Source organism: Hemiscyllium ocellatum, chromosome 29, assembly GCF_020745735.1.
Source record: "Hemiscyllium ocellatum isolate sHemOce1 chromosome 29, sHemOce1.pat.X.cur, whole genome shotgun sequence".
Taxonomy (NCBI): domain Eukaryota; kingdom Metazoa; phylum Chordata; class Chondrichthyes; order Orectolobiformes; family Hemiscylliidae; genus Hemiscyllium; species Hemiscyllium ocellatum.
In genome coordinates, this window is record NC_083429.1 from 52,103,823 (window position 1) to 52,127,936 (window position 24,114).

At 38.6% G+C, this 24,114-nt stretch overlaps 1 protein-coding gene across 2 annotated transcripts in view; it reads left to right on the plus strand.

Moving 5' to 3' along the window:
• Positions 1-24,114, plus strand: part of sorl1 (sortilin-related receptor, L(DLR class) A repeats containing) — a 192,292-nt gene that overhangs the window by 56,546 nt on the left and 111,632 nt on the right. For both annotated transcript variants that reach the window (XM_060847062.1, XM_060847063.1), the window contains exons 3-6: positions 7,004-7,129; positions 15,093-15,254; positions 16,219-16,286; positions 17,093-17,273. In XM_060847062.1, coding sequence (XP_060703045.1) covers positions 7,004-7,129; positions 15,093-15,254; positions 16,219-16,286; positions 17,093-17,273 — 537 coding nt within the window. The remainder of the gene's footprint in view (positions 1-7,003; positions 7,130-15,092; positions 15,255-16,218; positions 16,287-17,092; positions 17,274-24,114) is intronic.

A 24,114-nucleotide genomic window follows, 5' to 3' on the forward strand; every position in this document is an offset into this window, starting at 1 on the left:
CACATTTTGTTAGGAGGCTTAAATGGGAGTAACACTGACCTGAAAATTACTCTAAAAGCAACTCTCTAATTATCAGAATGTCAGAGGTGAAGATTTTGTTCAGAAAGGCTGCTTTGCATGACATTGGATTTGTTGTGGCATTGTATGTTGGTCATACCAGTGCAGCATCGAGAAGAGAGAGTATGTGTGGACTGCAAGTGAAATGACTGGTTGTTCTCTTAAATCTGATTGACTGGAAGTAGGTGACTGTTGAGCAGATTTACCCATGTTAATACTAAGTGGTCATATTGCCAAGGCATGTTTCTTGCAACGGTTCAACTGGCTCTTGGAAGTGGAGTAGAATGGAAGACTATCTGTAACTTGATGAACAGTCTTGCAGTCGGTAAATGAATTGAAGAGAGAGGTTTCAAAAGTGATGGAGAAGATTATTCTACATTGTTTTTGTCCTTCAACAGTTAAATATTTTGAGTCATATTTTTTCAAAACTCTAGGGCGAATTGCAGTTTCTGAAAATTGTGGTTTAAAACAATTAGTTCATAAACCTAATTGCTGTTTGTAACCCTTCATACCATTATTAGATTTCCTCCCTCCCTCTCTCCATATGTAAAGCTTAAGCTGATAATTAATGTGATAAAGCGTAAAATTTTGGTCACACATTCCTGTGCCATTTTCTGCTTGTCTTTCTAAACTAATGGCAGTAATTTCTAGGGAATAGTTTCAATCTAACCTGCCCAGAGGAAATTCACTGACTGGATTGGGTTGACTGCCTGATCTTATTTTTCACGCTTTGTCTGATTTTAGTCTCCATTTACTTTTAATCAAGAGAAAAAAATAACAGGTGGGGTACAAGATCGCATGCAAACTTGGCTGTTTTCTGCACACAGACCAGATTTAAAATTTTCCCCATATGCTAAACCAAATTATACTATTATAGTTTGGAATAATCAATTTTTTATGGACCAGACAAATAAAATCGAAGCCACAACATTCGAAATAGCTGATTGACACTTTCAATTTGCAAATTAAATGGCTTACAATAGTATGTTGTCTGGTCTGATTTTACTGCTTATGCACATAAATAATTTTGGTTATTCAAGGAATGAAGTTTTATTTTAATTTACATAAGCATTAAATTGTTAATAAAGTATGCTTTTTTAAATAAGGCAAAACCTGGGGGGTTTTTAATCTGCATCTTGCACCCACACTATCACTGAAACATAGCAGCAGGAAATCCTAACTGCAGATTTGGAGAAATCACAATATGTTTATTATTACTTCTATGCTTAAATAAATCGACCCACTTGCCTGTTAGCATGGCTGCAAAAGTTTTTGTTTACATCTGTAGAGATGTTGAAGGCTGAACCACCAAAGGTATCCCCTTGCTGCATGTACGTTCCTTAGGGCTCGGTTTCCAAGTTACAGTAATTGTTTTTTTTGCAGCATAGTTTGCCAGGTTAAGGTCACAGTGGGCCCTAAATAATCCCAATGGTATTTTTATAAACCTCACGCAAAGATGCGAGGAAATAAATCAATCCTTGTCTATGTTCCTGATCTCTTGTGTGTGCATACAATCTTTGTCTCCGTTTTAAAGCTGTATGCTGGTTAATTGTGCCTTAAAATTTTATTATGACAGATGTAGAGTTTTAAACTTCCACTGCCTCACCTATGACGTGGAAAAGAAAGTTTTGCATTTATGTAACAGCTTGTATGATTTCAAAATCTCCCAAGGTGTTTTAACAACCGTTGAATTAAGTGTAGAAGTGAAGGATGTAGTTTTGAAGAAGTTCAGCAATATTTCTTGCATTAATCAACAAACTATTCAACATGTAGATTTAAATAAAAGTTCACAATTTTGTATTTATGTAGCTCCTTAATGTAATAAATCATCCAAGGTCCTTCTTTGTCTATTACTAAACAATGTTAGATACCAAGATGTCATTTAGAATGAAGGCATAATTTAGATAAATTTGTTTTCAGAAAATTATTTTTAAATTCCACTTACAAGTCATGCAATGAAACCTGGTACACTTCTCACTGACCACTTCATATAAGTCTGTATTTGTATTTGGTTTTGCCAAGACCACCATCCCTTTATTCAAAAAACTTTGCATTGCTTTGTTGTTGACTAAGAGCAGGTTTATTAATGAATTGGATGTGAGGAGAGGGTGTAGTAAGGTACTGCCAGCCTGTGGTATGGCTATTCTATTGATGCATGTATGAAACTGCACAAAAAAGTTACTTTCCCACAGACTTTATCTTTAAGAACCTTACATTTCAAAAACCTTCTTTGCTTCCACATTTCCATATCTTGAAAGTGCTCTGATTTGAAAATAAAACTTTCCAATAAAGCAGTACACATAGTGAATAGAGGTGCTTCCACTAAAACTAGTCACTAGTGTTTTAGTTTTGCTGCAGTTGGTGCAGAAAGTGGCATATTTGTAGGTGCAAACAGAATTTTGGTAGGAAAGTGCAGTTAAATGTCATAGATGACTGTATATTTTCATCATGATTAATGACAGCATGAAGTGGCTTCACCACAGCCATGTTCAGTTTTAGTTTTAAGCTAGATTCTGACTTCCTGGTAAGTTTCTATATTCACCTCATGATCATCTTTACTCCTAACTTTTATCATGAGCAACTTTTTTTTTTGTTTTAAAAGTAGTTTAGTTTTAAACATTTCATTTTATACTTCATGTGTTTTAAAATTTTCCTGAGAGTTGGGCAATGAGTGATAATTTCTGTTCTATTTCTCTTTCTTGCCATACACTGGATGGGGTTGAATAGATAAGTCGCTGCTGTAAAAGAGTTTAATAGCCATTGGGTCTTTCTAATAACTTGAGATCGTTTTGAAGACTAACACAACTTTGCATTTATGTCGCCAGTGAAAATCATTTGTTTGTTAAAATAGTACAGCTGAGCAAGTGTTAGCTAGCTTTTGTATCAAATAATCTAAAATGGGAAAATCCTTTTTCTATACACTTTATTAGATTCCCTACAGTGTGGAAACAGGCCCTTCGGCCCAACCAGTTCACACCGACCCTCCGAAGAGTAACCCACCCAGACCCATTTCCCTCTGACTAATACACTTAACACTTTGGGCAACTTACCATGGCCAATTACTCTTGTATTACTTTTCATTTTTAATGTTAGGATTGACTTCACTTTCAGATACCAATTTCATTTTTCTCCTCAGCACTTCTTAGATTCATAGAGATGTACAGCACAGAAACAGACCTTTTTGGTCCAACTGGTGCATGCCGACCAGATAGCCTAACCTAATCTAGTCCCGTTTGTCAGCACTTGGCTCATATCCCTCCAACCCCTTCCTATTCATATACCCATCCAGATGCCTTTTAAATATTGTAATTGTACCAGCCTCCACCATTTCCTCTAGCAGCTCATTCCATACACACACCACCCTCTGTGTGAAAAAGTTGCCCCTTAGGTCCCTTTTGTATCTTTCGCTTCTCACACTAAACCTATGCCTCTAGTTCTGGACTCCTTTTCTCTCCCCCCACCCCGGAAAAGACTTCCCCTTGACTTCCTTCCCCCAGATTGTGTGTGGATATTAAGACACATATTTTCTATTTTTGTTTTTCTTTAGTTTTATTGTGTCTTTCTTTGCTCTTTTAGTCTTAGTTTCAATTTCAGATTTGAATTTTCTGCCCCTCGGGTGGATGCAAAAGATCCTGTGACACTATTTTGAAGAGCAGATACATTCATGTGATATTGTATTCAATGTTTATCCCTTTTTTGTTAAATTAGGACCTGCTGTTGTTTTTCAGACAATGTTGCATACAAATTGGCTGCAGCTTTCCTACGTCAGAGCAGTGCCATTTCTGGCTGTGAAGTCTTTCGAAACAATTTCGAGGCATTGCCTAAATATAATTTGTTTTGTGATTTTTTTTTGGAGGGGTCAAAAGTAGAGTAGTAAGTGATTAATATAGAGAATGTGGAAAAATGTGGAACTTGGAAGGCGTGATACGGTCATTGGTGAACTGATTGGAATTCTAGTCAGGAGAGAAGTTAATGTATCCCATGTCTTATGTGGCCACAGGAATAGGCCTTACACATTTGAGACAGGAATACATTGCTTATATAGGGGTGGGAATTAGGAATAATCAATCGAGGCTGGCATATGTAATGTGAAATCTCGCTTCCTGTGCAATTTGTACTGTGTAGGCCAACAGCTGGTGGAAATCACAAGCAATAGGGACAAGGCTTGTTGCAATGTTTCCAATTAGTTACTCACAACTGCTCCCAGATCAATTAGAAGACAAAAACTGAAGCAGGAGAAAGTGAGGACTGCAGTTGCTGGAGATCAAGGACAGAAGCAGGTTTCATGTTAACTAATGCTCCCGTTTAGCTGACAATGCAACCAAACTGGTTTTGTGTGAATGGGACTCTGGAATCTGGGGGAGCTGTCTTGATTGTATTTGTTAATTCCTGTACCTTTTGAAAGGTCATAAACATGATATGTCAACACTGTTTGATGTTATCAGACTTGCTGAGTATTTCCAGTGTTTACTTGAATTTCCTGGATTTGCGACATGTTGCTTTTGCATGGGAAGGATATTGTGTAGTCTTGGTGAATCATCTTGATGAATGTTGAAACATCCACTGCGATGTTAAAGGTTCTTGATGCTTGCTGCTGCTTGATGCTTGTCCTGTCAGCATCTTCTAAGGGTTTTCGAGGGTACTTTGTTTTTCTACGTAGGAAAGTTAGGACATTCCTCCTCGAAGGCATCTTCTCTTAGTGGGGTGATGTAAAAAGGCTGGTCGATTCCCATTAAATTGGAGGAGAGTAAAGTAGGTCATAATATCAGACCATCAGCCAAGAATCTATAGTATTGCTTATTATGAGGGTGAACTGAAACAACAGAGGGTAAGCATGCTAGCTGACTTCACTTTTCACCTACTGTACAATGGATGCCTGTATTTCATAATAGAGACCCCTTATTCAAAAGACTTTTCTCTTTGATCCATTCCACCTAACCTGCGAAACATGCTTGCCCGATGTGGTATTCTGAAGAGTAATGGATTGTGCTGTGACTTCACTGGTAGAGATTGGTCTGGATTGATCACTTCTAAAGGAAATGTGAATATTGCTATCTTTTTATTTTCACTTGAGTGGTTTAACTTGTTTTCATCTCTCTGCTAGAAAGGATACAGGCAATTGGTTAGTTTGAGTGGTATGTTGTTTACACTGTATTGCCTGTGCAGATATGGTGTATTATGGCAGTATAACATCTCATACTTTCGCCACTGGGAGGTAGGAAGTGTGAGAACTGCTTAAGTTAAGAAACTAAATATCAGTTTGATCAGATAATGTTAGTACTGCAAAATTGCACACTGTCTCAACATTATGACCCTGTTGTGAATTACAAACTCAACAGCTTTTGGAATTCATTATTTTCAAAATGTAACAAGTTGTATTTCTGTGGTCTATGGCAAAGCAGCAAAGAAAGGAGACTACAAATGTCCACCATTGGCTAATGTGAATTTTTCCATTCTTGGGATAAATAACCTGACTTAGAAAAAAGGGTTGTTCCTTTGTTGATGTGACTTTAGAAGAATTAAAGGGTGCTTTTGTTGAAAACAGAAGATCTTGAGGGGACTTGAGGTGGATTCTGAGAGGATGTTTCTTGTTGTCCGAGAGAATAGAACAAGGGGACACTGAACAAGATTTTTTTTTCCCTGAAGGCTGTTGATCTGTGGAATTCTCTTGACTAGAGAGCAGTGGAAGCTGGCTTATTGAATTTATTCAAGGATCTTATGGGTTTCGTGCCATATAACTGCTCTAGTTGTAACCTCCAATCCACTTTCCTGTGATCGTATAGAATGGCCTGCTCTTATTTCTAATCCTATGTTCCTATCCCAGTAAATAAAATAAACAAAATACCTTGGGTGCTGGAAATTGGAATTAAAAACAATTGTCTGGTGACATCTGTGGAGAGAAAAACAGTTAACGTTTTGAGTTCGGTTCTGAAGGAAGGTCACGTTGTACTCAAAATGTTAACTCTGCTTCTCTCTACACAGGTGGTGCCACACCTGAGTTTCTCCAGTGTTTTCTGTTTTTAGTTCCTGTCCTGTTTGTTTGAACATAGGCACGAGTTAGAGGGATTCCAGGTGCCCAGCAATCAGGAAATCAGTCATCTCAGATAGTGAACCAAGCTTGAATCCTTGAACCTCTATCAAATCCCCTTTCAACATTGTCCAAAGAGAGCCAGTGAGATTATTCAACAATAATGTAGAGTTTTAATGCACTGATTTAAGTTTTCTACAAAATGTGACCTTATTAGTCCAGCTGTAAAAGCCACTTGGGGGTGGGTGGGGCATGGAAACGGGAGAGAGTGTATTAATGGATGATGTTCTTAGTTCAACAATAATAATTGCATTTTTGGTGGAGGAGGATGTGGTGGTGGTGGTGGTGGTGGTGGTTTGCACGGTGCATTCTCTGGAAGATCATCGGTCTGATGTGTGGTTTCCAGAAGAGTAACAATGATATGCACTGTCTCCCTGTCATTACTTCACTGTCTAGCAAATAGGGTAAACAGAGTGACATGCAACACCTCATATCCATCAATATTCACCCCCTAACTGCAATGTATTCTTAGCTTGCACAACTACCGTTTTTATTTCTCTCAGAGCATACAAGTGGAGTAATTATGAAAAAGCTAGCTATATCAGTAAACTGATATTAAGACAGAACATTTTGAAAGTGGTCATCAAGTCAGGAAGCATCTGTAGAGAAAGAAAGAGCTGACCTTTTGTATGGTGATGATCTGTTGCTATAATGAGGAATTTGCTACCTCCAGGAAATAGCTGTTGCAAATACTGTTGATGTTTGAAGAAGAAACTGGGAGAAACTAATGGAAGGTTGTGGTGATGGAATTGGATGATGAAGGCTTGGAGGAAACTCTTTGGAGCATAGACCAGTTTGCCTAGTGACCTTTCTCTGTGCTGTCACCTTTTGATATAATTCTACTCCTCTTTGCCACAGGTGTACGTTTCATATAATTATGGAAAGACCTTCAAGAGGATCAATGAGAAGTTCAAGCTAGAAGATGGATCAAAAAACCAAACCGTTATTGCTCAGTTTTACCATAGTCCAGTAGATAATAAACGGGTAAGGATTATTTCTTGTAATATTGTCAACTATTTTGAGCCATTATTTTGAAATGAAGATGGGCAACCATTTTGAAATATCTTGCTAGTTTATTGACCGCTCATATAAATTTGTAAGATGTTTGGTTATTGCATCATATGACTTCCTTTCATTCCTCTGCAAGTGTTTTCCAGACCTGGATTAATATTTATTTCCATAAGTTCTTGAGCACAGCCTCCCTGTCTGATAGAAAGTTTGTAGCTATTAGTATAATTTCTTCTTGACTGTTACTCCGTGTCGTGGTTGTGGGTATGTTCGCTGAGCTGGGAAGTTGATTTGCAGACGTTTTGTCCCCTGCCCAGGTGACATCTTCAGTATTTTGGAGCCTCCTGTGAAGCCCTGCTGTACTGTGCCTTCTGGAATTTATTTGGTTCTGTTCCTGCTGGTTCTGGTTGTTCATTGTAGTGACCGGTATAGTGGGTCTTGGTTAATGTGCTTGTTGATGGAGTCTGTGGATGAGTGCGATGCTTCTCGAAATTCTCTGGCTGTCCTCTGTTTGGCTTGTCCAATGATTTTGTTGTCCCAGTCGAATTTGTGGTTCTTGTTACCGGAACCGGCAACTGAAAGCAGGAACAGAACCAAATAAATTCCAGAAGAGAGAGTACAGCAGCGCTTCACAGGAGGCACAAAAGCACCGAATGTGTCACCTAGACAGGGGACAAAACATTTGCAAATCAACTTCCCAGCTCAGCGAACATACCTACAGCTACGACATCTGGCACCTGAGTTACAAATCTTTACACAAACTTTGTTACTCTGTGTTTTGGATCCTACATGTGAACTTCCTTGTAAGACACTTGGGCTAGCTGCAAGATGATAACCCAATTGATTAACAACATCAATGTGATAAGTGATATGTGAAATGCTAGAAATGTATGTTGTTTAGCTGCATTAAGAGTTAATTTGCATTTACTGCAGTTGTCCTAAATTTACCTGAATTGAATGGCTGGTTCTCAATATCCTTTTTCCCTTCTTCACCTCTCCTACAAACTAAGAGAATCTTTTCCAAATCATCTGCCTTACCATGAGTAAAATTAGGCCAAAGCTTTTAACCTTGCTTTCTGCTGCCACTAGTTCATCTCCTCACTCATCAACTGCTTACTGTTTATTCCTCCCCTCCTGTATGCTAATTCTGATTGATCTTGCCAGGACTTGTTGTCTGCAGTGTTATGGAATGTTGACAGGTTGCAAAACAAGAATGAAGAACTGCAACAGAAAGTGCAAGAATTGCAGGAAGCCGCAGTAATATAGAAGGGAGGGAAGAATTGGGAGTGGATATTGGAGTGCAGCAGTTAATGGGTTGTTTGCTTCAGAAAAGGCCACAGAGTGACCTAATGGCAGCTATTTTAAATGAAGGGATTGGGTAGGTGTGGTGAAGGTGTTTCCATTTTTAAATGTGCTACAACTATTAGCTAGTCACTAAAATCTCATAGGAAATCAAGAGAAACTTTTAAAAAATTATTATTATTCAATGGTGATAAATGAAACTCAGTACCTTGTGAGGTGAATAGATGGATGCATTTAGGGGCTAGCTTGATGAGTAGATGACTAGGGTGCAAGTTTATTTTGTTATGGACCCATGATGCAAAAAGTGGGAGGGAACTTGTGAAAAGTAGAAACGTCCGCATGGTCCTATTGGACTGAATGGCCTGTTTCTGTCAAATATCTGGCAAAAAGTCCTCTGGCAAAATGATGACGTAGTAGCATGCTGGGTCCTGGTTACAAATCGGGAAGGCATAGAATTGGAGGAAAGTACCTTACACCACCTTGACTCTATTGATCTTGATCTGATCCATGAAAGCATTGGAGCTCACCTTTTTGTACAATGACCAGTGCAAATAAAAATGCACAAATTGGAATAAAAAGAGAAACATCAGCATAAAGGAAAGGTGATCAAAGTTTGATGTGAGAAACTGGAGAATGTGTATAGACAAATTGGAGAACTATCTGGAACTGCAGATTCAATAGTGAGTAATTTTTTAAAAAATCCATAGATTAAAACAGGATGTTGTGGTTCAGTTCGCCAAGCTAGGAGTTTTCGTTGCAAACGTTTTGTCCCCTGTCTAGGTGACATCCTCAGTGCTTGAGAGCCTCCTGTGAAGCGCTTTTGTGATGTTTCCTCCGGCATTTATAGTGGGTTGTCTCTGCCGCTTCCGGTTGTCAGTTGCTGTCCGCTGCAGTGGCCGGTATATTGGGTCCAGGTCGATGTGTTTGTTGATAGAATCTGTGGATGAGTGCCATGCCTCTAGGAATTTCCTGGTTGTTTGGCTTGCCCTATAATAGTAGTGTTGTCCCAGTCAAATTCATACTGTTTGTCATCTGCGTGTGTGGCTACTAAGGATAGCTGGTCGTGTTGTTTCGTGGCTAGTTGGGGTTCATGGATGCGGGTTGTTAGCTGTCTTCCTGTTTGTCCTATGTAGTGTTTTGTGCAGTCCTTGCATGGGATTTTGTATACTACGTTGGTTTTGCTCATGCTGGGTATTGGGTATACAGAAAAGCCACACACACAGACCAAGTCCTGAACTATGAAAGCAACCACCGCAACACACACAAATGAAGTTACATCAGGACACTATTCAAAAGGGCCACAACACACTGCAGCACACCAGAACTGCAAAAAGAGGAAGAAGAACACCTATACAAGGTATTCACCAAAAACGGATACCCGCGCAATTTCATCAACAGATGCCTAAGGGAAGGACAACGGAACAAGGACATGCAGCAACCCAAAAGACTAGCCACATTACCATACATCAAGAGCATTTCCGAACTGACAGCCAGACTGCTGCGACCACTAGGACACGTAACAGCACACAAACCAACAGCCACTCTCAGACAACAACTCACCAGGACAAAGGACCCGATACCCAGCATGAGCAAAACCAACGTAGTATACAAAATCCCATGCAAGGACTGCACAAAACACTACATAGGACAAACATGAAGACAGCTAACAACTCGCATCCACGAACACCAACTAGCCACAAAACGACACGACCAGCTATCCTTAGTAGCCACACATGCAGATAACAAGCAACATGAATTTGACTGGGACAACACTACTATTATAGGGCAAGCCAAACAGAACAGCCAGGTAATTCCTAGAGGCATGGCACTCATCCACAGATTCTATCAACAAACCATTGACCTGGACCCAATACACCAGCCACTGCAGCGGACAGCAACTGACAACCGGAAGCAGCAGAGATAACCCACTATAAATGCCGGAGGAAACATTACAGAAGCGCTTCACAGGAGACTCCCAAGCACTGAGGATGTCACCTAGAAAGGGGACGAAACTTTTGCAATAAAAACTCCCAGCTCGGCGAACTGAACCACAACAACGAGCACCCGAGCTACAAATCTTCTCCCAAACATTAAAACAGGATAAATTTAATTAGCTGAGTGGCATTGCTTTTTCTGCTTTTTTATTTTGTTGTCTGTTTTTCCTAATTACTACAGATTCTCTTGTATCTTTCATTTTCTGCTAGCTAGCTGATCTTTGGGTTAGAAGGTTGTGGATTTGGACACCACAATAGATGCTTGAGCACATTCACTCCAATGCTAAAGGGCTGCTGCATTATCAGAATTGATCTCTGTTCAGTGACTATATTTTTACATTTGTTCTTTCTCCTTTTCAATTTCATTCTCTATTTAGGCTAAGTTCAAGCTAAACAATAGTCTGCCATTGAAGATTTTATAAAGAAAGGCATTACTGTATACTGTATGAGTAGAGGGAATGTTAAAGGTATACAAATCTTTGATTAGGTGTGGTTATGATTGCCATGTTTTTAGCTACCTTAGTATCTAGTATTAAATTATGTGTGTCATATTAGCACAGCCCTCTATTTCAGAGGATTGAACATGAGGCAGCTCGGACTATTGTTTAGAATATGGAAAAGGTAAACCTGAAACTCTTTCATCTTGAAGAACAAAATACTTTCCTGTTGGTCTTGCTGAGATTGGAAATTTCCCTTGGCATTTAGCTGAGAATGAAGAATGTGTGTTGTTGTGCACTGTACTGTACTTTTTCTTTGATTGTGTAATTGCCACCAGCTGGGAGGCAATATTCTTTCTTCATTTTTTTTAATATCTGAAATGTGCACTCACTTGTCAGGGGCTGCTAATTGTAAATTCAGCCTTAGAGGATGGTCTTGAAATGCAATGTTGTCTCTGAAAACAGACATTTAAATAGAGAATGTGGTTACCATAGTACTTTTCTGTAATATTGCATTAGAAGCAATGGGTAGATATTGGTCAAACAAATAGCTATTACATTTTCCTAAATCCAATAAATAGTTTATACATCTGTTGGGGAAAAATACCTTTGTTTGCAAGTTATGACTTGATTTTTGAATATGTTACATATGCGATTGGCTTTACATTAGGAGATCGAGGGTGGTGGTGGGGGATTGTTTTTTGGACTGGAGGCCTGTGACCAGCAGTTTTCCGCAGGGATCAGTGCTGAGTCCACTTTTGTTTGTCATTTATAGAAATGATTTAGGTGACAATATAGAAAGCATAGTTAGTAGATGACACAAACATTGGAAGTGTAGTGGACAGTGAAGAAGGTTATCTAAGATTACAAAAGGATCTTGATCAATTGGATCAATGAACTGTGGAGTGATAGATGGAGTTTTATTTGGATAAATGTGAATGTCTTGTATTTTGGTAAAACTAACAAGGGCAGGACTTGTACAATTAATGGTAGGGCCCTGGGTAGTGTGTTAGAGCAAAGTGATCCTAAGGGTTCAGGTACGTAAATCTTCTAAATTTGCATTGCAGGTAGACAGGGTGATTAAGAAGGCATTTAGTATGCTTGCCTTCATTGCTCAGACCACCTTGAGTATGTTATATTGAGGTTGTACAGGATGTTGGTGAGACCTGTTCTGGAGTTGAGTATGCAGTTCTGATCACCCTGTTATACGAAGGATATTTATTAAAGGGTTCAGAAAAGATTTACTAGGATATTGCTGGGAAATGGAGTATTTGAGTTATAAAAATATGCTGGATAAGCTGGAGCTGTTTTCACTGGAATGTAGGGGGTTGAGTGGTGACCTTTTATAGAAGTTTACAAAATCATGAGGGGTATAGATAAGGTGAATACCAAAGCTGTTTTCCCTAAGGGGGGGCGGGGTGGGCGTGGACTTCAAAACTAGGGGTCCTTTCTTTTTAAGGTCAAAGGAGATGGCTCGAGGGGCACCCTTTTTATGGAGTGGTTACTGTGTGGAATGAATTGCCAGAGGTGGTGGTCGATTTGGGTACAGTTACATTTAAAAGATATTTGGATAAGTACATGAATAGGAAAGGGTAGAAGGGAAATGTGCCAAGCACAAATAGGTGGGACTAGTTTAGTTCGTGAACATGGTCAGCATAGACTAGTTGGACCAAAGAGTCTGTTTTCGTGCCGTATGACTATGTGACAGCCTGACTCAAGACACATATGTTGAAATTTTAGCCCTTAATCCAGTTTAGTTTATTTTTGTAATGAATTTATTTTAGTTTTCATAGATTTATGCCTAGTCATCCATAAATGGTGTTTTTCTCAGCTACCTCATTTGTGCATGCTTGTCATATGTTGGTTTCAGAATTACATCATGTGATTGGACTTCATTCTGCTAGTCGATATTTTAAGTAGCTCCTGGAATGCCACTTGAGTTTGTTTTATTGTTATTACATATATCAAGACACAGTGAACCATGTTGTTTAGCATGCTATACAGGCAGATTGTACCATACAAAGTACAGCAAGGTAGCAGAACAGAGTGCATAATGCAGTGTTACAGCCACAGAGAAGGCGCAGAGAGAGAGAGAGAGAGATCAATGTTAACATTTGAGAGGTTCATTCAAAATTCTGATAACAATGGGGAAGAAGCTGTTTTTGAATCTGTTCATACATGTAGTCAAACTCTGACGGAAGAGGGTTGAAGACAGTGCAACTGGGGTGGGAGGCGTCTTTTGTATCGTTGAAAGAAGCCATAAATTTATTTCAATTTCCTATCTTTTAAGAGTTTAATGCACAGTTAATTGAAATGACTAAATTACAGTGACATGACAACCTACTTGCACACTATTTTGTGTGCAATGAAAATGTGAATATTCTAGTTATTCTGAAAGTTTTCAACAGTGGTAAAAGATGAATGTTGATGTAATTATATATAACATATTCTGCAGTGTCTAATAATATCTAAAATAGTAGCTGGTAGAAACTAGTAACTGAAATTTTAAATGGAACTGTTGAATTCTTATATCACATTGATGTTGGGTTGGCTACATTTACATAATAGGCAAAAGTGAGGACTGCAGATGCTGGAAATCGGAGTCTAGATTAAAGTGGTACTGGAAAAGCACAGCAGGTCAGGCAGCATCCGAGGAGCAGGAAAATCGACATTTCGGGCAAAAGCTCTATATTAACATAATTTTCTATTCAACATGAGGAATGTTTTATTTTTGTTTCAAGAATTAAGTTATCTGCATCTAGGAGTTCCTGCTAAAACGGTTGCAGTATGCAGATGTCCAATCTATAGGTCTTTCAAAACACCCAGTAGAACCAATAGCATATTAACAATTTAAAAATTATGGCGGCACGGTGACACAGTGGTTAGCACTGCTGCCTCACAGTGCCAGAGACCCGGGTTCACTTCCCGCCACGGGCAACTGTCTGTGTGGGTTTCCTCCCATAGTCCAAAAAATGTGCAGGTTAGGTGAATTGGCCATGCTAAATTGCCCGTAGTGTTAGGTGAAGGTGTAAATGTAGGGGAATGGCAAGGTTTGTAGCTCAGGTTGAGGTTCAGGGTGTAGGTTTGCTCGCTGAGCTGTAGGTTTGATATCCAGACGTTTCATTACCTGGCTAGGTAACATCATCAGTGGTGACCTCCAAGTGAAGCAAAGCTGTTGTCTCCTGCTTTCTATTTATCTAGGAGAATGGGTCTGGGTGGGTTGCTCTTCGGAGGGTTGGCGTGGACTAATTGGGCCGAAGGGCCTGTTTCCATACTGTAAGTAATCTAACCTAATCTAGTCTGCCAAAACAGGTAATTGTAGAGATATTTCTGCTTGAGCACTTTGAGGAGACTACTGTCACAAAAATGCTATTGAAAAGTTATTGTTGGTGAGATATCTTCCAGCATAATTAATGTTTTTTTAATCTTTTATTCTATTCCATATGTGTTTTGTAGTTGTCTAGATTTCAATACTTCCTACAGCATGGAAACAGACCCTTTGGTCTAACCAGTCCATGTTGAACAAAATCCCAAACTACACTAGTCCCACGTGCCTGCTCCTGATCCATATCCCTCCAAAACTTTTCTCTTCATGTACTTATCCAGATATCTTTTACACATTGGAACTGTACCTGTATCCACCACTTGTTTATGAATTTCACTCCACATGCGAACCACCCTCTGTGTGTGTGTAAAAAAAAACAAGAGCCCCCATGTCTTTTTCAAAATCTTTCTCCTCTCCTTAAAACATGCCACCTAGTCTTGAAATCCACCAGCCTAAAGAAAAGTCACCTACCATTACCCTTATCTATACCCTTCATGATTTTATAAACCCCTGTACTTGAAGCAAAAAGAATCTTGTAGAATAGCTTATTTTAAAAGTACTCATTTAAGAGCTCTTGTACTTCTAGTGGCTTTTAAATTAAATTATAATTAGTCTAAATGTGCCAAAGAAACAATTTTAAATGTTGAAAGTACAATATTGCATTATGAAATTTGATCCTGAAGTGTTATGGCTAATGGACTGCTCATTTCAATATTGTGGAAATGCCATTTTTGAAAATAAAAGTTACATTTTAGTAATAATTGTAGCAGTAAGTACATTGTAATAGCTTATTGATGCAGTTATGTATTTTTGCTTTGCGATGATTATTTTGTGAAAGGTAAAAATGCACACATTCATGGATTTTGTTTTTGTTTTCTTAGTACATGTTTGCAGATATCAAAAACCACTACTTGTGGATCACTTTCAACTTTTGCAACGATATTCAAGGCTTCCAAATTCCATTCAGTCCTACTGATCTTCTTATGCATAGTCGGGATTTCAATCTTGTGCTGGGTTATGACAGTTCTCATCCAAACAAACAGGTATTGTTACTTTTGGCCAGGGCCTGCCCCTGTGGGATTGTTGATTGCAGCTATGCTAGCTGGGTGAATAGAGTTCAAGGAGCAAAGGCATACTGTTGAAGTGGAAAGAATATGAATATATCTTTGAAAGGTTCAAATGTATAGGGCTGTGAAGATAGGACTGCAGAATGGGACTAGCTGAGTAGCTCTTACAGGAGCTGTACAAACATGTTGGGTCATGTGGCCTCCTTCTGTACTATAAAATGCTATGATTCTATAACAGATGGATGTTCTGTAGAATTTAATCCAAATGCTTTCACCTGCAAACAAGAGTATATAATGCGTAAGTGTAGCAATTGGACTCCTCAAAAACAAAATTGAATACTTTTCTGGAAGCAAAAGGAAGCCATGTAGCCTCCCTGAAGTGAGGAATATATGTTCTCATTCAATACAAGGAGTCTGCCCAGCAGGTACAATTTTCAGTAAGTCATTCGGGAGAGGTGAAGAAAGTCTATAGTAGCTGAGATACAATGTTTTGTTGTGGACCAGAAAACATCAGTTCTCATCTAAAACCAAAATATAAAGTTGAACAGTTACTTTGAGTCCTTTTCTGGGATCGAAGTGTTTTTGGTTGCGAAGCCACCATGGCTCCTTTCTCAGCCCTGGAGTTAAAAAGACAGTGCCTTTTGAGTCAATTGGAGCTCAATCATCATCTTAAAGATAACTGCCTTGGCTTGGGAGATGTGTGATGCTTACAAATGTAAAATTGCTATTAGTAGGAATGGAGGGATTAAGTTGCCCAGTGTTTTTCACTGCTTCCTCCGTTTTGTTTCTATCAAAAGGCCAAGTTGAAATGTGAATCTTTGGGATGTATGCACTACAGTTGAAATGGTGCAATTCATGATTTTTATTGAGGATATCTGTTGAGGATCCTTTTTTATTTGAGTGTTGCATGTCCAATGTGAAGTTTGTTTTTATCTTGCAGCTTTGGAAATCAGATGACTTTGGACGAACTTGGATTTTGATTCAAGAGCATGTCAAATCTTTCTACTGGTATGCACATTTACAAAATCTATTTTGAATGATGCTCCAAAGTGCATGTTACTGAAGTTTTCTTAAAGTTTGAAGCAAGTAACGTAAAGATTTAATCACATTGCTGCAAGGCTACACTTAGTGTAGATATATAATTTTATTTGTTCGTGGAATGTAGGCATCACTGGGTAGACCTGCATTTATTGCACATCCCTAATTGCCCAAAGGGCAGTTCAAAGTCAGCTACATTGCTGTGAATCGCATGTAGGCCAGGCTAGGTAAAGATGGCAGATTCCCTTCCCTAAAAGACCGTTCAGTGAATCAGATGATATTGCTATGTTGAAGGAAAATTTACTTTGGAGTAGGTTAGCCTGATGTGGTCCTTTTTTAAAAAAATATTTTGCCAAGTTTGCATTAAGTCGTAGCTTTTCTGGAGAACTTTTACACTTTGGGATCTCTTAAGCCTGGTAACTGTTCTTGGCAGAAAACAAGTTGCAACTGGGACAAGATGTACTAATGCTAAGTCCTTTGAACATTTTGTCCAATTTGTTTACCCTGCCTTTTTCAGGGCTGTCAGAGTGATGGTATGCCATGTGTCTCTCCCCACCATGTCTTCACCTGAGGCTATGTGGCTGGTTGAGAGGGAGGCGCAGGTAGTTTGTGGTGATTTCGTATGGGTTAACCTGAAGAATTTCAGAATGTGGTTATTCATTTGTAAAACTGCCTTTCTTAATGGCACTGCACCTGTCAGTTACTAGACCAAATTCTACATGCAAACTAATTCAGTATTTAGAAACTGCAGATATACTTTGTGTTTAATTTTCCAGGGGTGTGGAACCATATGACTTGTCTACCACAGTTTATGTTGAACGACATGAGCCAATGGGTTCCTCCAGTATCATTAAAAGTACAGACTTCTTTCAGACTGATGAAAAACGTGAGATTCTGTTGGAAGGAGTAGATGACTTTCAGTTACAGGACAAATACATGTTTGCCACAAAGAAAGTGGTGAGTATCCTGTGAATATACTTTCTCAAAGCTTTCTCTTAAAAGGGAAGTATAAGAAAAATTTTACTATTAAAATATAGATCTGATACTGAAAATCTGGTAAGCTGAGGACTGAAACTGTGCCAAACTTTGGACTCTCCAGATTTTAAATTAACTGCTCTTTTTTCAAATGAGATCAGACCAATGATAAAATTTTAAGTGTTTTACTTTCAAACGTCAGAAGTTGTTTGAGGTTGTTTGACTTTTTGTTTCTGCGATTGGTGGTCCTTTCTGGACATCTGTGTTAATCCATGAGATGTTTTTGGAATGGTGAGTGCTTCATGTTAGTCTCTGTATTCAAAATGCTCATTGACAGTGCTCTAAGTACTGATGAGTGTTATATAACCGTTTCAGAGATGCGGTTTATGTAAGCATTCGTACAACCACATTGTGTTTCAAAGAGTATGCAGTTATTCTTTTTGTTTCCTTACATTTGCCTTGTTCTGTGGGTTAAGAGAACAATGTCTGATTTTAAGGCAGCCATGAGCAACAAATCTGTGTCCCCTTGGTTGTGGTGCTTAACTGTAGTATGAACAAATCCAAATGCAATTAAGATTTTCCAGTAATGTGATCTTTGAAAAGAGAGAGCAAAGCATCAATTATGTGTAGAATTGTTCTCATTTCAAATCTGTTTTTTTTCTTTAAGCTGAAATATTTCCTTCCCCTTTGTCTTTGTTCAAGGCAAGTCAGTTCAAGTGTTATGGGATTTTTTTTCTCCTCCATTTTATCTGCTCTGCTCAGCAATTTTTTTTTGAGTGAATTAATGTTAACAAACTATAGAAAGAGACATTCAGTTGTAAGACCATAACAAATGCTGGGAGAAAGGGAGGACTGCAGATGCCGGAGATCAGAGTCAAGAGTGTGTTGCTGAAAAAGCACAGCAGGTCAGGCAGCATCCGGGGAGCAGGGAGAATCGATGTTTCGGGCATCAGCCCTTCATCAGGAATGAGGAATGAGCTTCATTCCTGATGAAGGGCTGATGCCCGAAACGTTGATTCTCCTGCTCCTCGGATGTTGCCTGACCTGCTGTGCTTTTCCAGCAACACACTCATAATAAATGCTGACAAACAGGAAAAACAGCAGAAAAACTGCTTTCTGGAAGTATACTGCACGTTAGTCAACATCTAAATAGTATTATGGAGAACTGTGCATTTCTAGTTCTTTGTTGTTATTTCAAATTTTCTTTGTGTATGGTAGTGGGACAAGGTGCCGGGGGTAACTGAGGAGTGTAGTAGGGTGTTGTGGGGGGAATGGTCCCTTTGGGATGCTGATGGAGAGATGAGAATGTGAAAATGTTTATCTGTAAAGCAGATGAGTGAACGGCCATGTGAAGTAATTTCTGTTAATAGCTTGTTGCAGGTTGATACAGCTTTTCATCTCGCTGAGCTCATTAATTGATTGCATAAACCTGCTATGATGTCCTCAATCTTACTTGTTTATCAAAAGGAATTTGCGCCTACTATGCCAGGCTGCAGTTTATTTTAATTTTTGCTGACAGCATTTAACTTTTGTGTATTTTTTAGCACCATGCCTCATTTTTGGGCGTTTCAGTAAAAACTGAACTTATGAAAGAGGTAATTTTTAAGTTAAAACTGTGAATTAAATTTGCAAGTGATTTTTCCGCTCTAACGCTAAAATCACAATATAGAACTAAGATGGGTAGGTAGGCCTACTGCAGTTCAAGTGTTGGTTTAATTGAGTTCACAATAACTGAGTAACTGAGGGGTATTTATGTGGTGACCCAGGCTGGCAAATTTGGTTTATTTATTCAGGTGAGTGGCTAAGGAAAGAATCTGTGAGTTAAAACAGAATGCTGGAAAATGCTAAGCAGGTATTAGAAGAATCTTTGGAGAGAGAAATAGAGTTAACAAAACTTTTCTCGAGTTTCTGACTGTGACCTGTTGTGCAAACCTGGTGTGGAGAACATCTTTTGTTGATTAGAAGCTGCCTTGGAGAGGGATTTCCCCCTCCCGCTCCTCAATTTCCTGCAATTCTGGAGTTTCTGGTACAATGCGGTGCTGGTAAAGATAGCTGGATTGAGCCATGGCCACAGAACTTCTATCCGTCATTATCCAACAAAAAATTTGTTGGCTACAGTACTGAAAATTTCCCACTGATCTGGCATGCAAAACCCCTTAAGGGGAAGTTATACAAAGTACAAGGCTTTGTGGAAAGCTTACCAATTTCCCCGGGGAAGCGGTTTTTTTTAATATAGCATCTGTGGAAGACAGCAGTTTTAAATGGACTGTTTGAAATTGATTTTTTATAATGTCCAGTTTCTCAGCCTTCACAATGAATGACTTTGCATTCTGTGGTGTGGAAACTGGAAGCAACATGGTTAATACAGCGCCTAAAGATTAGTGCATTAAAAGGGTTCTCAAAGTGGCAATTGAAATTCCTTTCACTTCTATACTTGTAATTTGCACACTTTAATACAGATATACATAAAAAGAGGTGGAGAAATCAAATTTATTACGTTGAAATCTCCCAACTCCCATAGCATTTTATGCTAAGTATTAACAGCTCTGATTGTAAACCGCTTTGGCATGTTGAAGGGTACAGAAAGAGGAGATTAAAATTTTATGTATTTTGCATGTTTAAATGGCTTTTTCAAAGCAATCTACATAGCATTAATATCAAAGCTTCAAACTTTGGTACATCATTGTGATGTTTATTGCCCGATACAGCTGTATATAGTGGGTTTCCTGTTTCTGATTATGTCTTTATTTTGGATGAAATTAGGTATTTTTGGATGTAGGTGTTGTTGGTTAGGCCAGCATTCATTGCCTGTCCCTTATAGTCCATTGTTGCCTGTTCAGCTTTGAACATTGCATCTCAAGAGAAAGATCACCCAAAATGATATCAGCTCTTACAGGAGTAACAAAGGACAGGCTACAGAAATTTAGTTCATATTCTCTTGAATTTATACCGTTTGAGGTGCAATCTAATTAAAGCATCTTAAATAGTAATAGAATTCAAAACTGCTTCCCATGGGGGAAATCCCAGATCTTAAATTTGAGCTGGATCATAGAAAATGGAAATTGGTAAGCTTTGTAACTTTGTGTAACTCGCCCTTCAGGGGTTTTGCATGTCAGATTAGTCAGAAACTTTCAATACTGTAGCCAACAACGTTTTGTTGAATATTGAGGGATAGAAGTAAAAACTAAGGGACTGAGATGTAATTTGCAATTGATGAATTTCTTTTTGACTCAGAAATTGAGAGATGCTAGAATGTCTGATTTCAAAGATAAATATTAAATGTCAATTCATAGTTGAATTTCAAAGATATTTTGAAAGAATTCTGTTGCTCCTGTTTTTGGTTATTCCTGTGTTGCTCTGTTTCTTTGTGACCATGAAGCATTTTTAGATTACCACCTACACATTGTGTCTTGCTCTTTAGTTACGAGTTGCATGTAGCCTTATATTCTGTTCTGAAACACACTTGATAAAAAATAAGATTCAATCAAAACCTGTAAATAAGCAGTAGTTCATTCATTAGGTAAAGGCAGTGGTTAGCAGAGTGCATAAAACAGATATTCTTGAGGTCAGTTCTTGGTCTGTACAGAACCAGCAAATTCCAGATAAGGCGATATTGAAGATGCTTCAATATCACTCCCTCAACAGGAGGGGAAATCAGTCAAATTTCTTTATTTGCCGATTAAAAACTGACAGAAAGCATTTTTGGTTGTTGTGTTGGATGTGGATTCATTGAGGCTCCATTAGCACACCAATGTTCATTCTGTAGACTCACCTGTAATGAGTAGGATTTGAATGCCCATGACACCATGGACAAGAATCGACTAACAGCTTTTAACAGGCATTGGAGAGCTTTGAGAAAAGAGCAGACAAGAAGAAAACGGTTTCCTAATCAATCTGTCGTAATACATCTTGGGCAGTGGGAATCAAACCTGGATTTTCTAGCCCAGAGGTAGGAACACTGCAACTATGCTGTAAGATCCTGATAAATAAATTACTGAGATTTTAAACTGAGGATTTCCTATTTATTAGGCAAGCAGTTTAACCCATTCAGCTTTGGTGCTCAGCATATTTTTATTTTAATCAACCTGTTTGGACATGTTATGACATGCCAAAACAGGATAGGAATGGAATCAAAACCTTCTGGCCCAGCTGCAGGGACGCTATCACTACAGCACATGACTCTCATGGAAACAGACTGGCTGGAGGTCTTGTGGCAGTTTTAACACTTTTAGTTGTTCTTGCTTTCTTTCTTTCTCGCTTACACTTGTTTCCAGCTGTATACTTCTATACTTGACTACCTTTCATTTCTTTCTGTATATACAGTAATGGGTTGGCAGAGTTGAGAGGGTTTATGTGCTGTACTTCATGAGAGGCCCTTGCTGAACTTTCACTTGGTTGCTCTGGAGCTTACTTATGTACGAACTTGCTGATTTTTCATCTTAATGTTGTTCCATAGCCTATCTTGAGAGGGTCAGTTGTTGACAGCAAATACAATGCTGCAATAAAAACACATGTAACTTATAGAAGTGGTTTATTGTAGGACGTGACATACTTGCTAGCATTTCCTTTTTAGACTTTTTAATGTTAGAAACCGTTGCTGCTTTCACTTCATAACTTGCATTTCTGCTAACTTGACAAGGCTGTCAATATTCCTCTATAATTAGTAAGGACTGCAGTGGGTACAAAACTAACTTTCAAGAGTAGTGGCACAAAAATATTATTTTTATCTTCTCATGCCGATTAAATCCACGGTAATTTACTCTTGGGAGTGCTGTAAATACTGGTTCAGCATTTCATACCATTTTGTTTGAGCCTCATTTTGTTTTCTCAGTTTGCAAGGGAGTAGAGAAAAGATATTGAGGACATTTAAGCTGCTGAATGCATGTTTGTATTTTACAATAATGTTTAAACAAAAGCACTTGTCGTAAATATATAGGTCACTATGTCAATCAGTAACAGACTCCTAGCAACCCTTTAACTGCTCTTCACTGTTTGGCTCTATATGGCACTGAAAAATGTGTTGCTGGGAAAGCGCAGCAGGTCAGGCAGCATCCAAGGAGCAGGAGAATCGACGTTTCGGCATGAGCCCTTCTTCAGGCTAATGCCTGAAACGTCGATTCTCCTGCTCCTTGGATGCTGCCTGACCTGCTGTGCTTTTTCAGAACACACTTTCAGCTCTGATCTCCAGCATCTGCAGTCCTCACTTTCTCCTTCTATATGGCACTGTCAAACTCAGAACAGTTTTGAGTAAACAGAAGCCTATATATTTTCATGCCCATTTAAAAGAGGTAGAAGGTGGATTTAAGGACTAAGCTTCCTTTTGTGTGTTTATTGAAATATTATTCCATTTCATTCTCAGCTTGCATAGAACATTAAAATTTGCATTCTGATTTCAGTGCATAATTATCTGTTTAGACCAGTAATACTCTAAGCCTGTCAGGTAGAATTTGGGACAAAAATAAAGACTCATTAATTAAAAAGGTTGGTTTATTCCTCTTGCACACAGGGTTTGATAAACAGCTATAAAATCTCTAGCTGATTTTTATATTCATTCAATATAAACAAGCTCCTTAAAATGCTCATGTAATGCACTTAAAATAACTAATGAAGGTTAAAATGCTGTTAATTGCGCTGAGCAATTTGATGTTCACAATTTATTGCTGAATTGAGTCAAGTAATGCCAGATTTTTTTTGAAATGGTTGCTAGAAGGATGAATATCTTCCCATCTGTGCTGAAATTTTATGTGAATTTTTAAAAATGAAATTTAATTTGGTAGTTCCAAAGTATGCATTAGAATTGGCAATCATTGTTGTAGCTGAGTTCTTTCGCTGAAAGTTTTGATTCTGTCACAGAGCATGTTTATCTATTCCTCTGAACATTGGATATTGTATGCTAATGAAATGTATGTTAACTACTGTAATGCTGTGGGGCATAATCATCCTGGAGTCAATTGCTGTACTTACCCTAGGTATCAGTATAATAGACTTTCGAAGTTGTCCTCAAGCTGACATCAATAATAGTATCTTTCACGGACGTAAAATATCATAAGACACTTTGTGGTCCCAAGCATATTTCAAAAGTCCTTTCAACTCTGGAGTGAACTATAAATTTTTTACTCCGCTTTAATCATTACCACTGAACCAAGGCTGTTGATTCTAATAAAGTATAGATGGAATTAAGCAAAGAAGCTTGAAAGGAATAATTGCTTGGTAGCACTGAATTTGATTTTGCTGAAAAGGGAGACATTGAAAGAATATTTTTTATTTTATATGCTTTGGACAGATGCAAGAATGTCACATTGTGAAGGGTGCACCGGTTTGTCTTGCATGAGAAAGGGCTGCTGTTTGTTTGTTTGTTTGGAAAACTGTCTTTGATCAAGACATTACCATGGAGAGAGCATTGGGGAATAAATGTATTTCCCCATGCTGAGTTCTGAGGAAATCTACAGTTCTGAGGAATGGTTGCTGGATCTGAAACATTAACTCTGATTTCGCTTCAAAGATGCTGCAAGACCTGCTGAGCTTTTCCAGCAACATCTGTTTTTGTGCAATGCCAAAACTAAGCTGGGCAAATCTACTCCTTGGCAGGTATGCTCAAACTGTCGAGAAATATATAAATGCCAGATTCATCAGCCACACCCACAAGGTAGAGCAGAACATCATCCATGCTCTCAAAACCAATCACAACATTGTTCCCAAACCAGCAGATAAAGGAGGAGCCATCGTCATTCAGAACAGAACAGATTACTGCAAGGAAGTGTACCGACAACTGGACAACTAGGAACACTACAGGCAACTACCAGCTGATCCAACCAAATAGCAC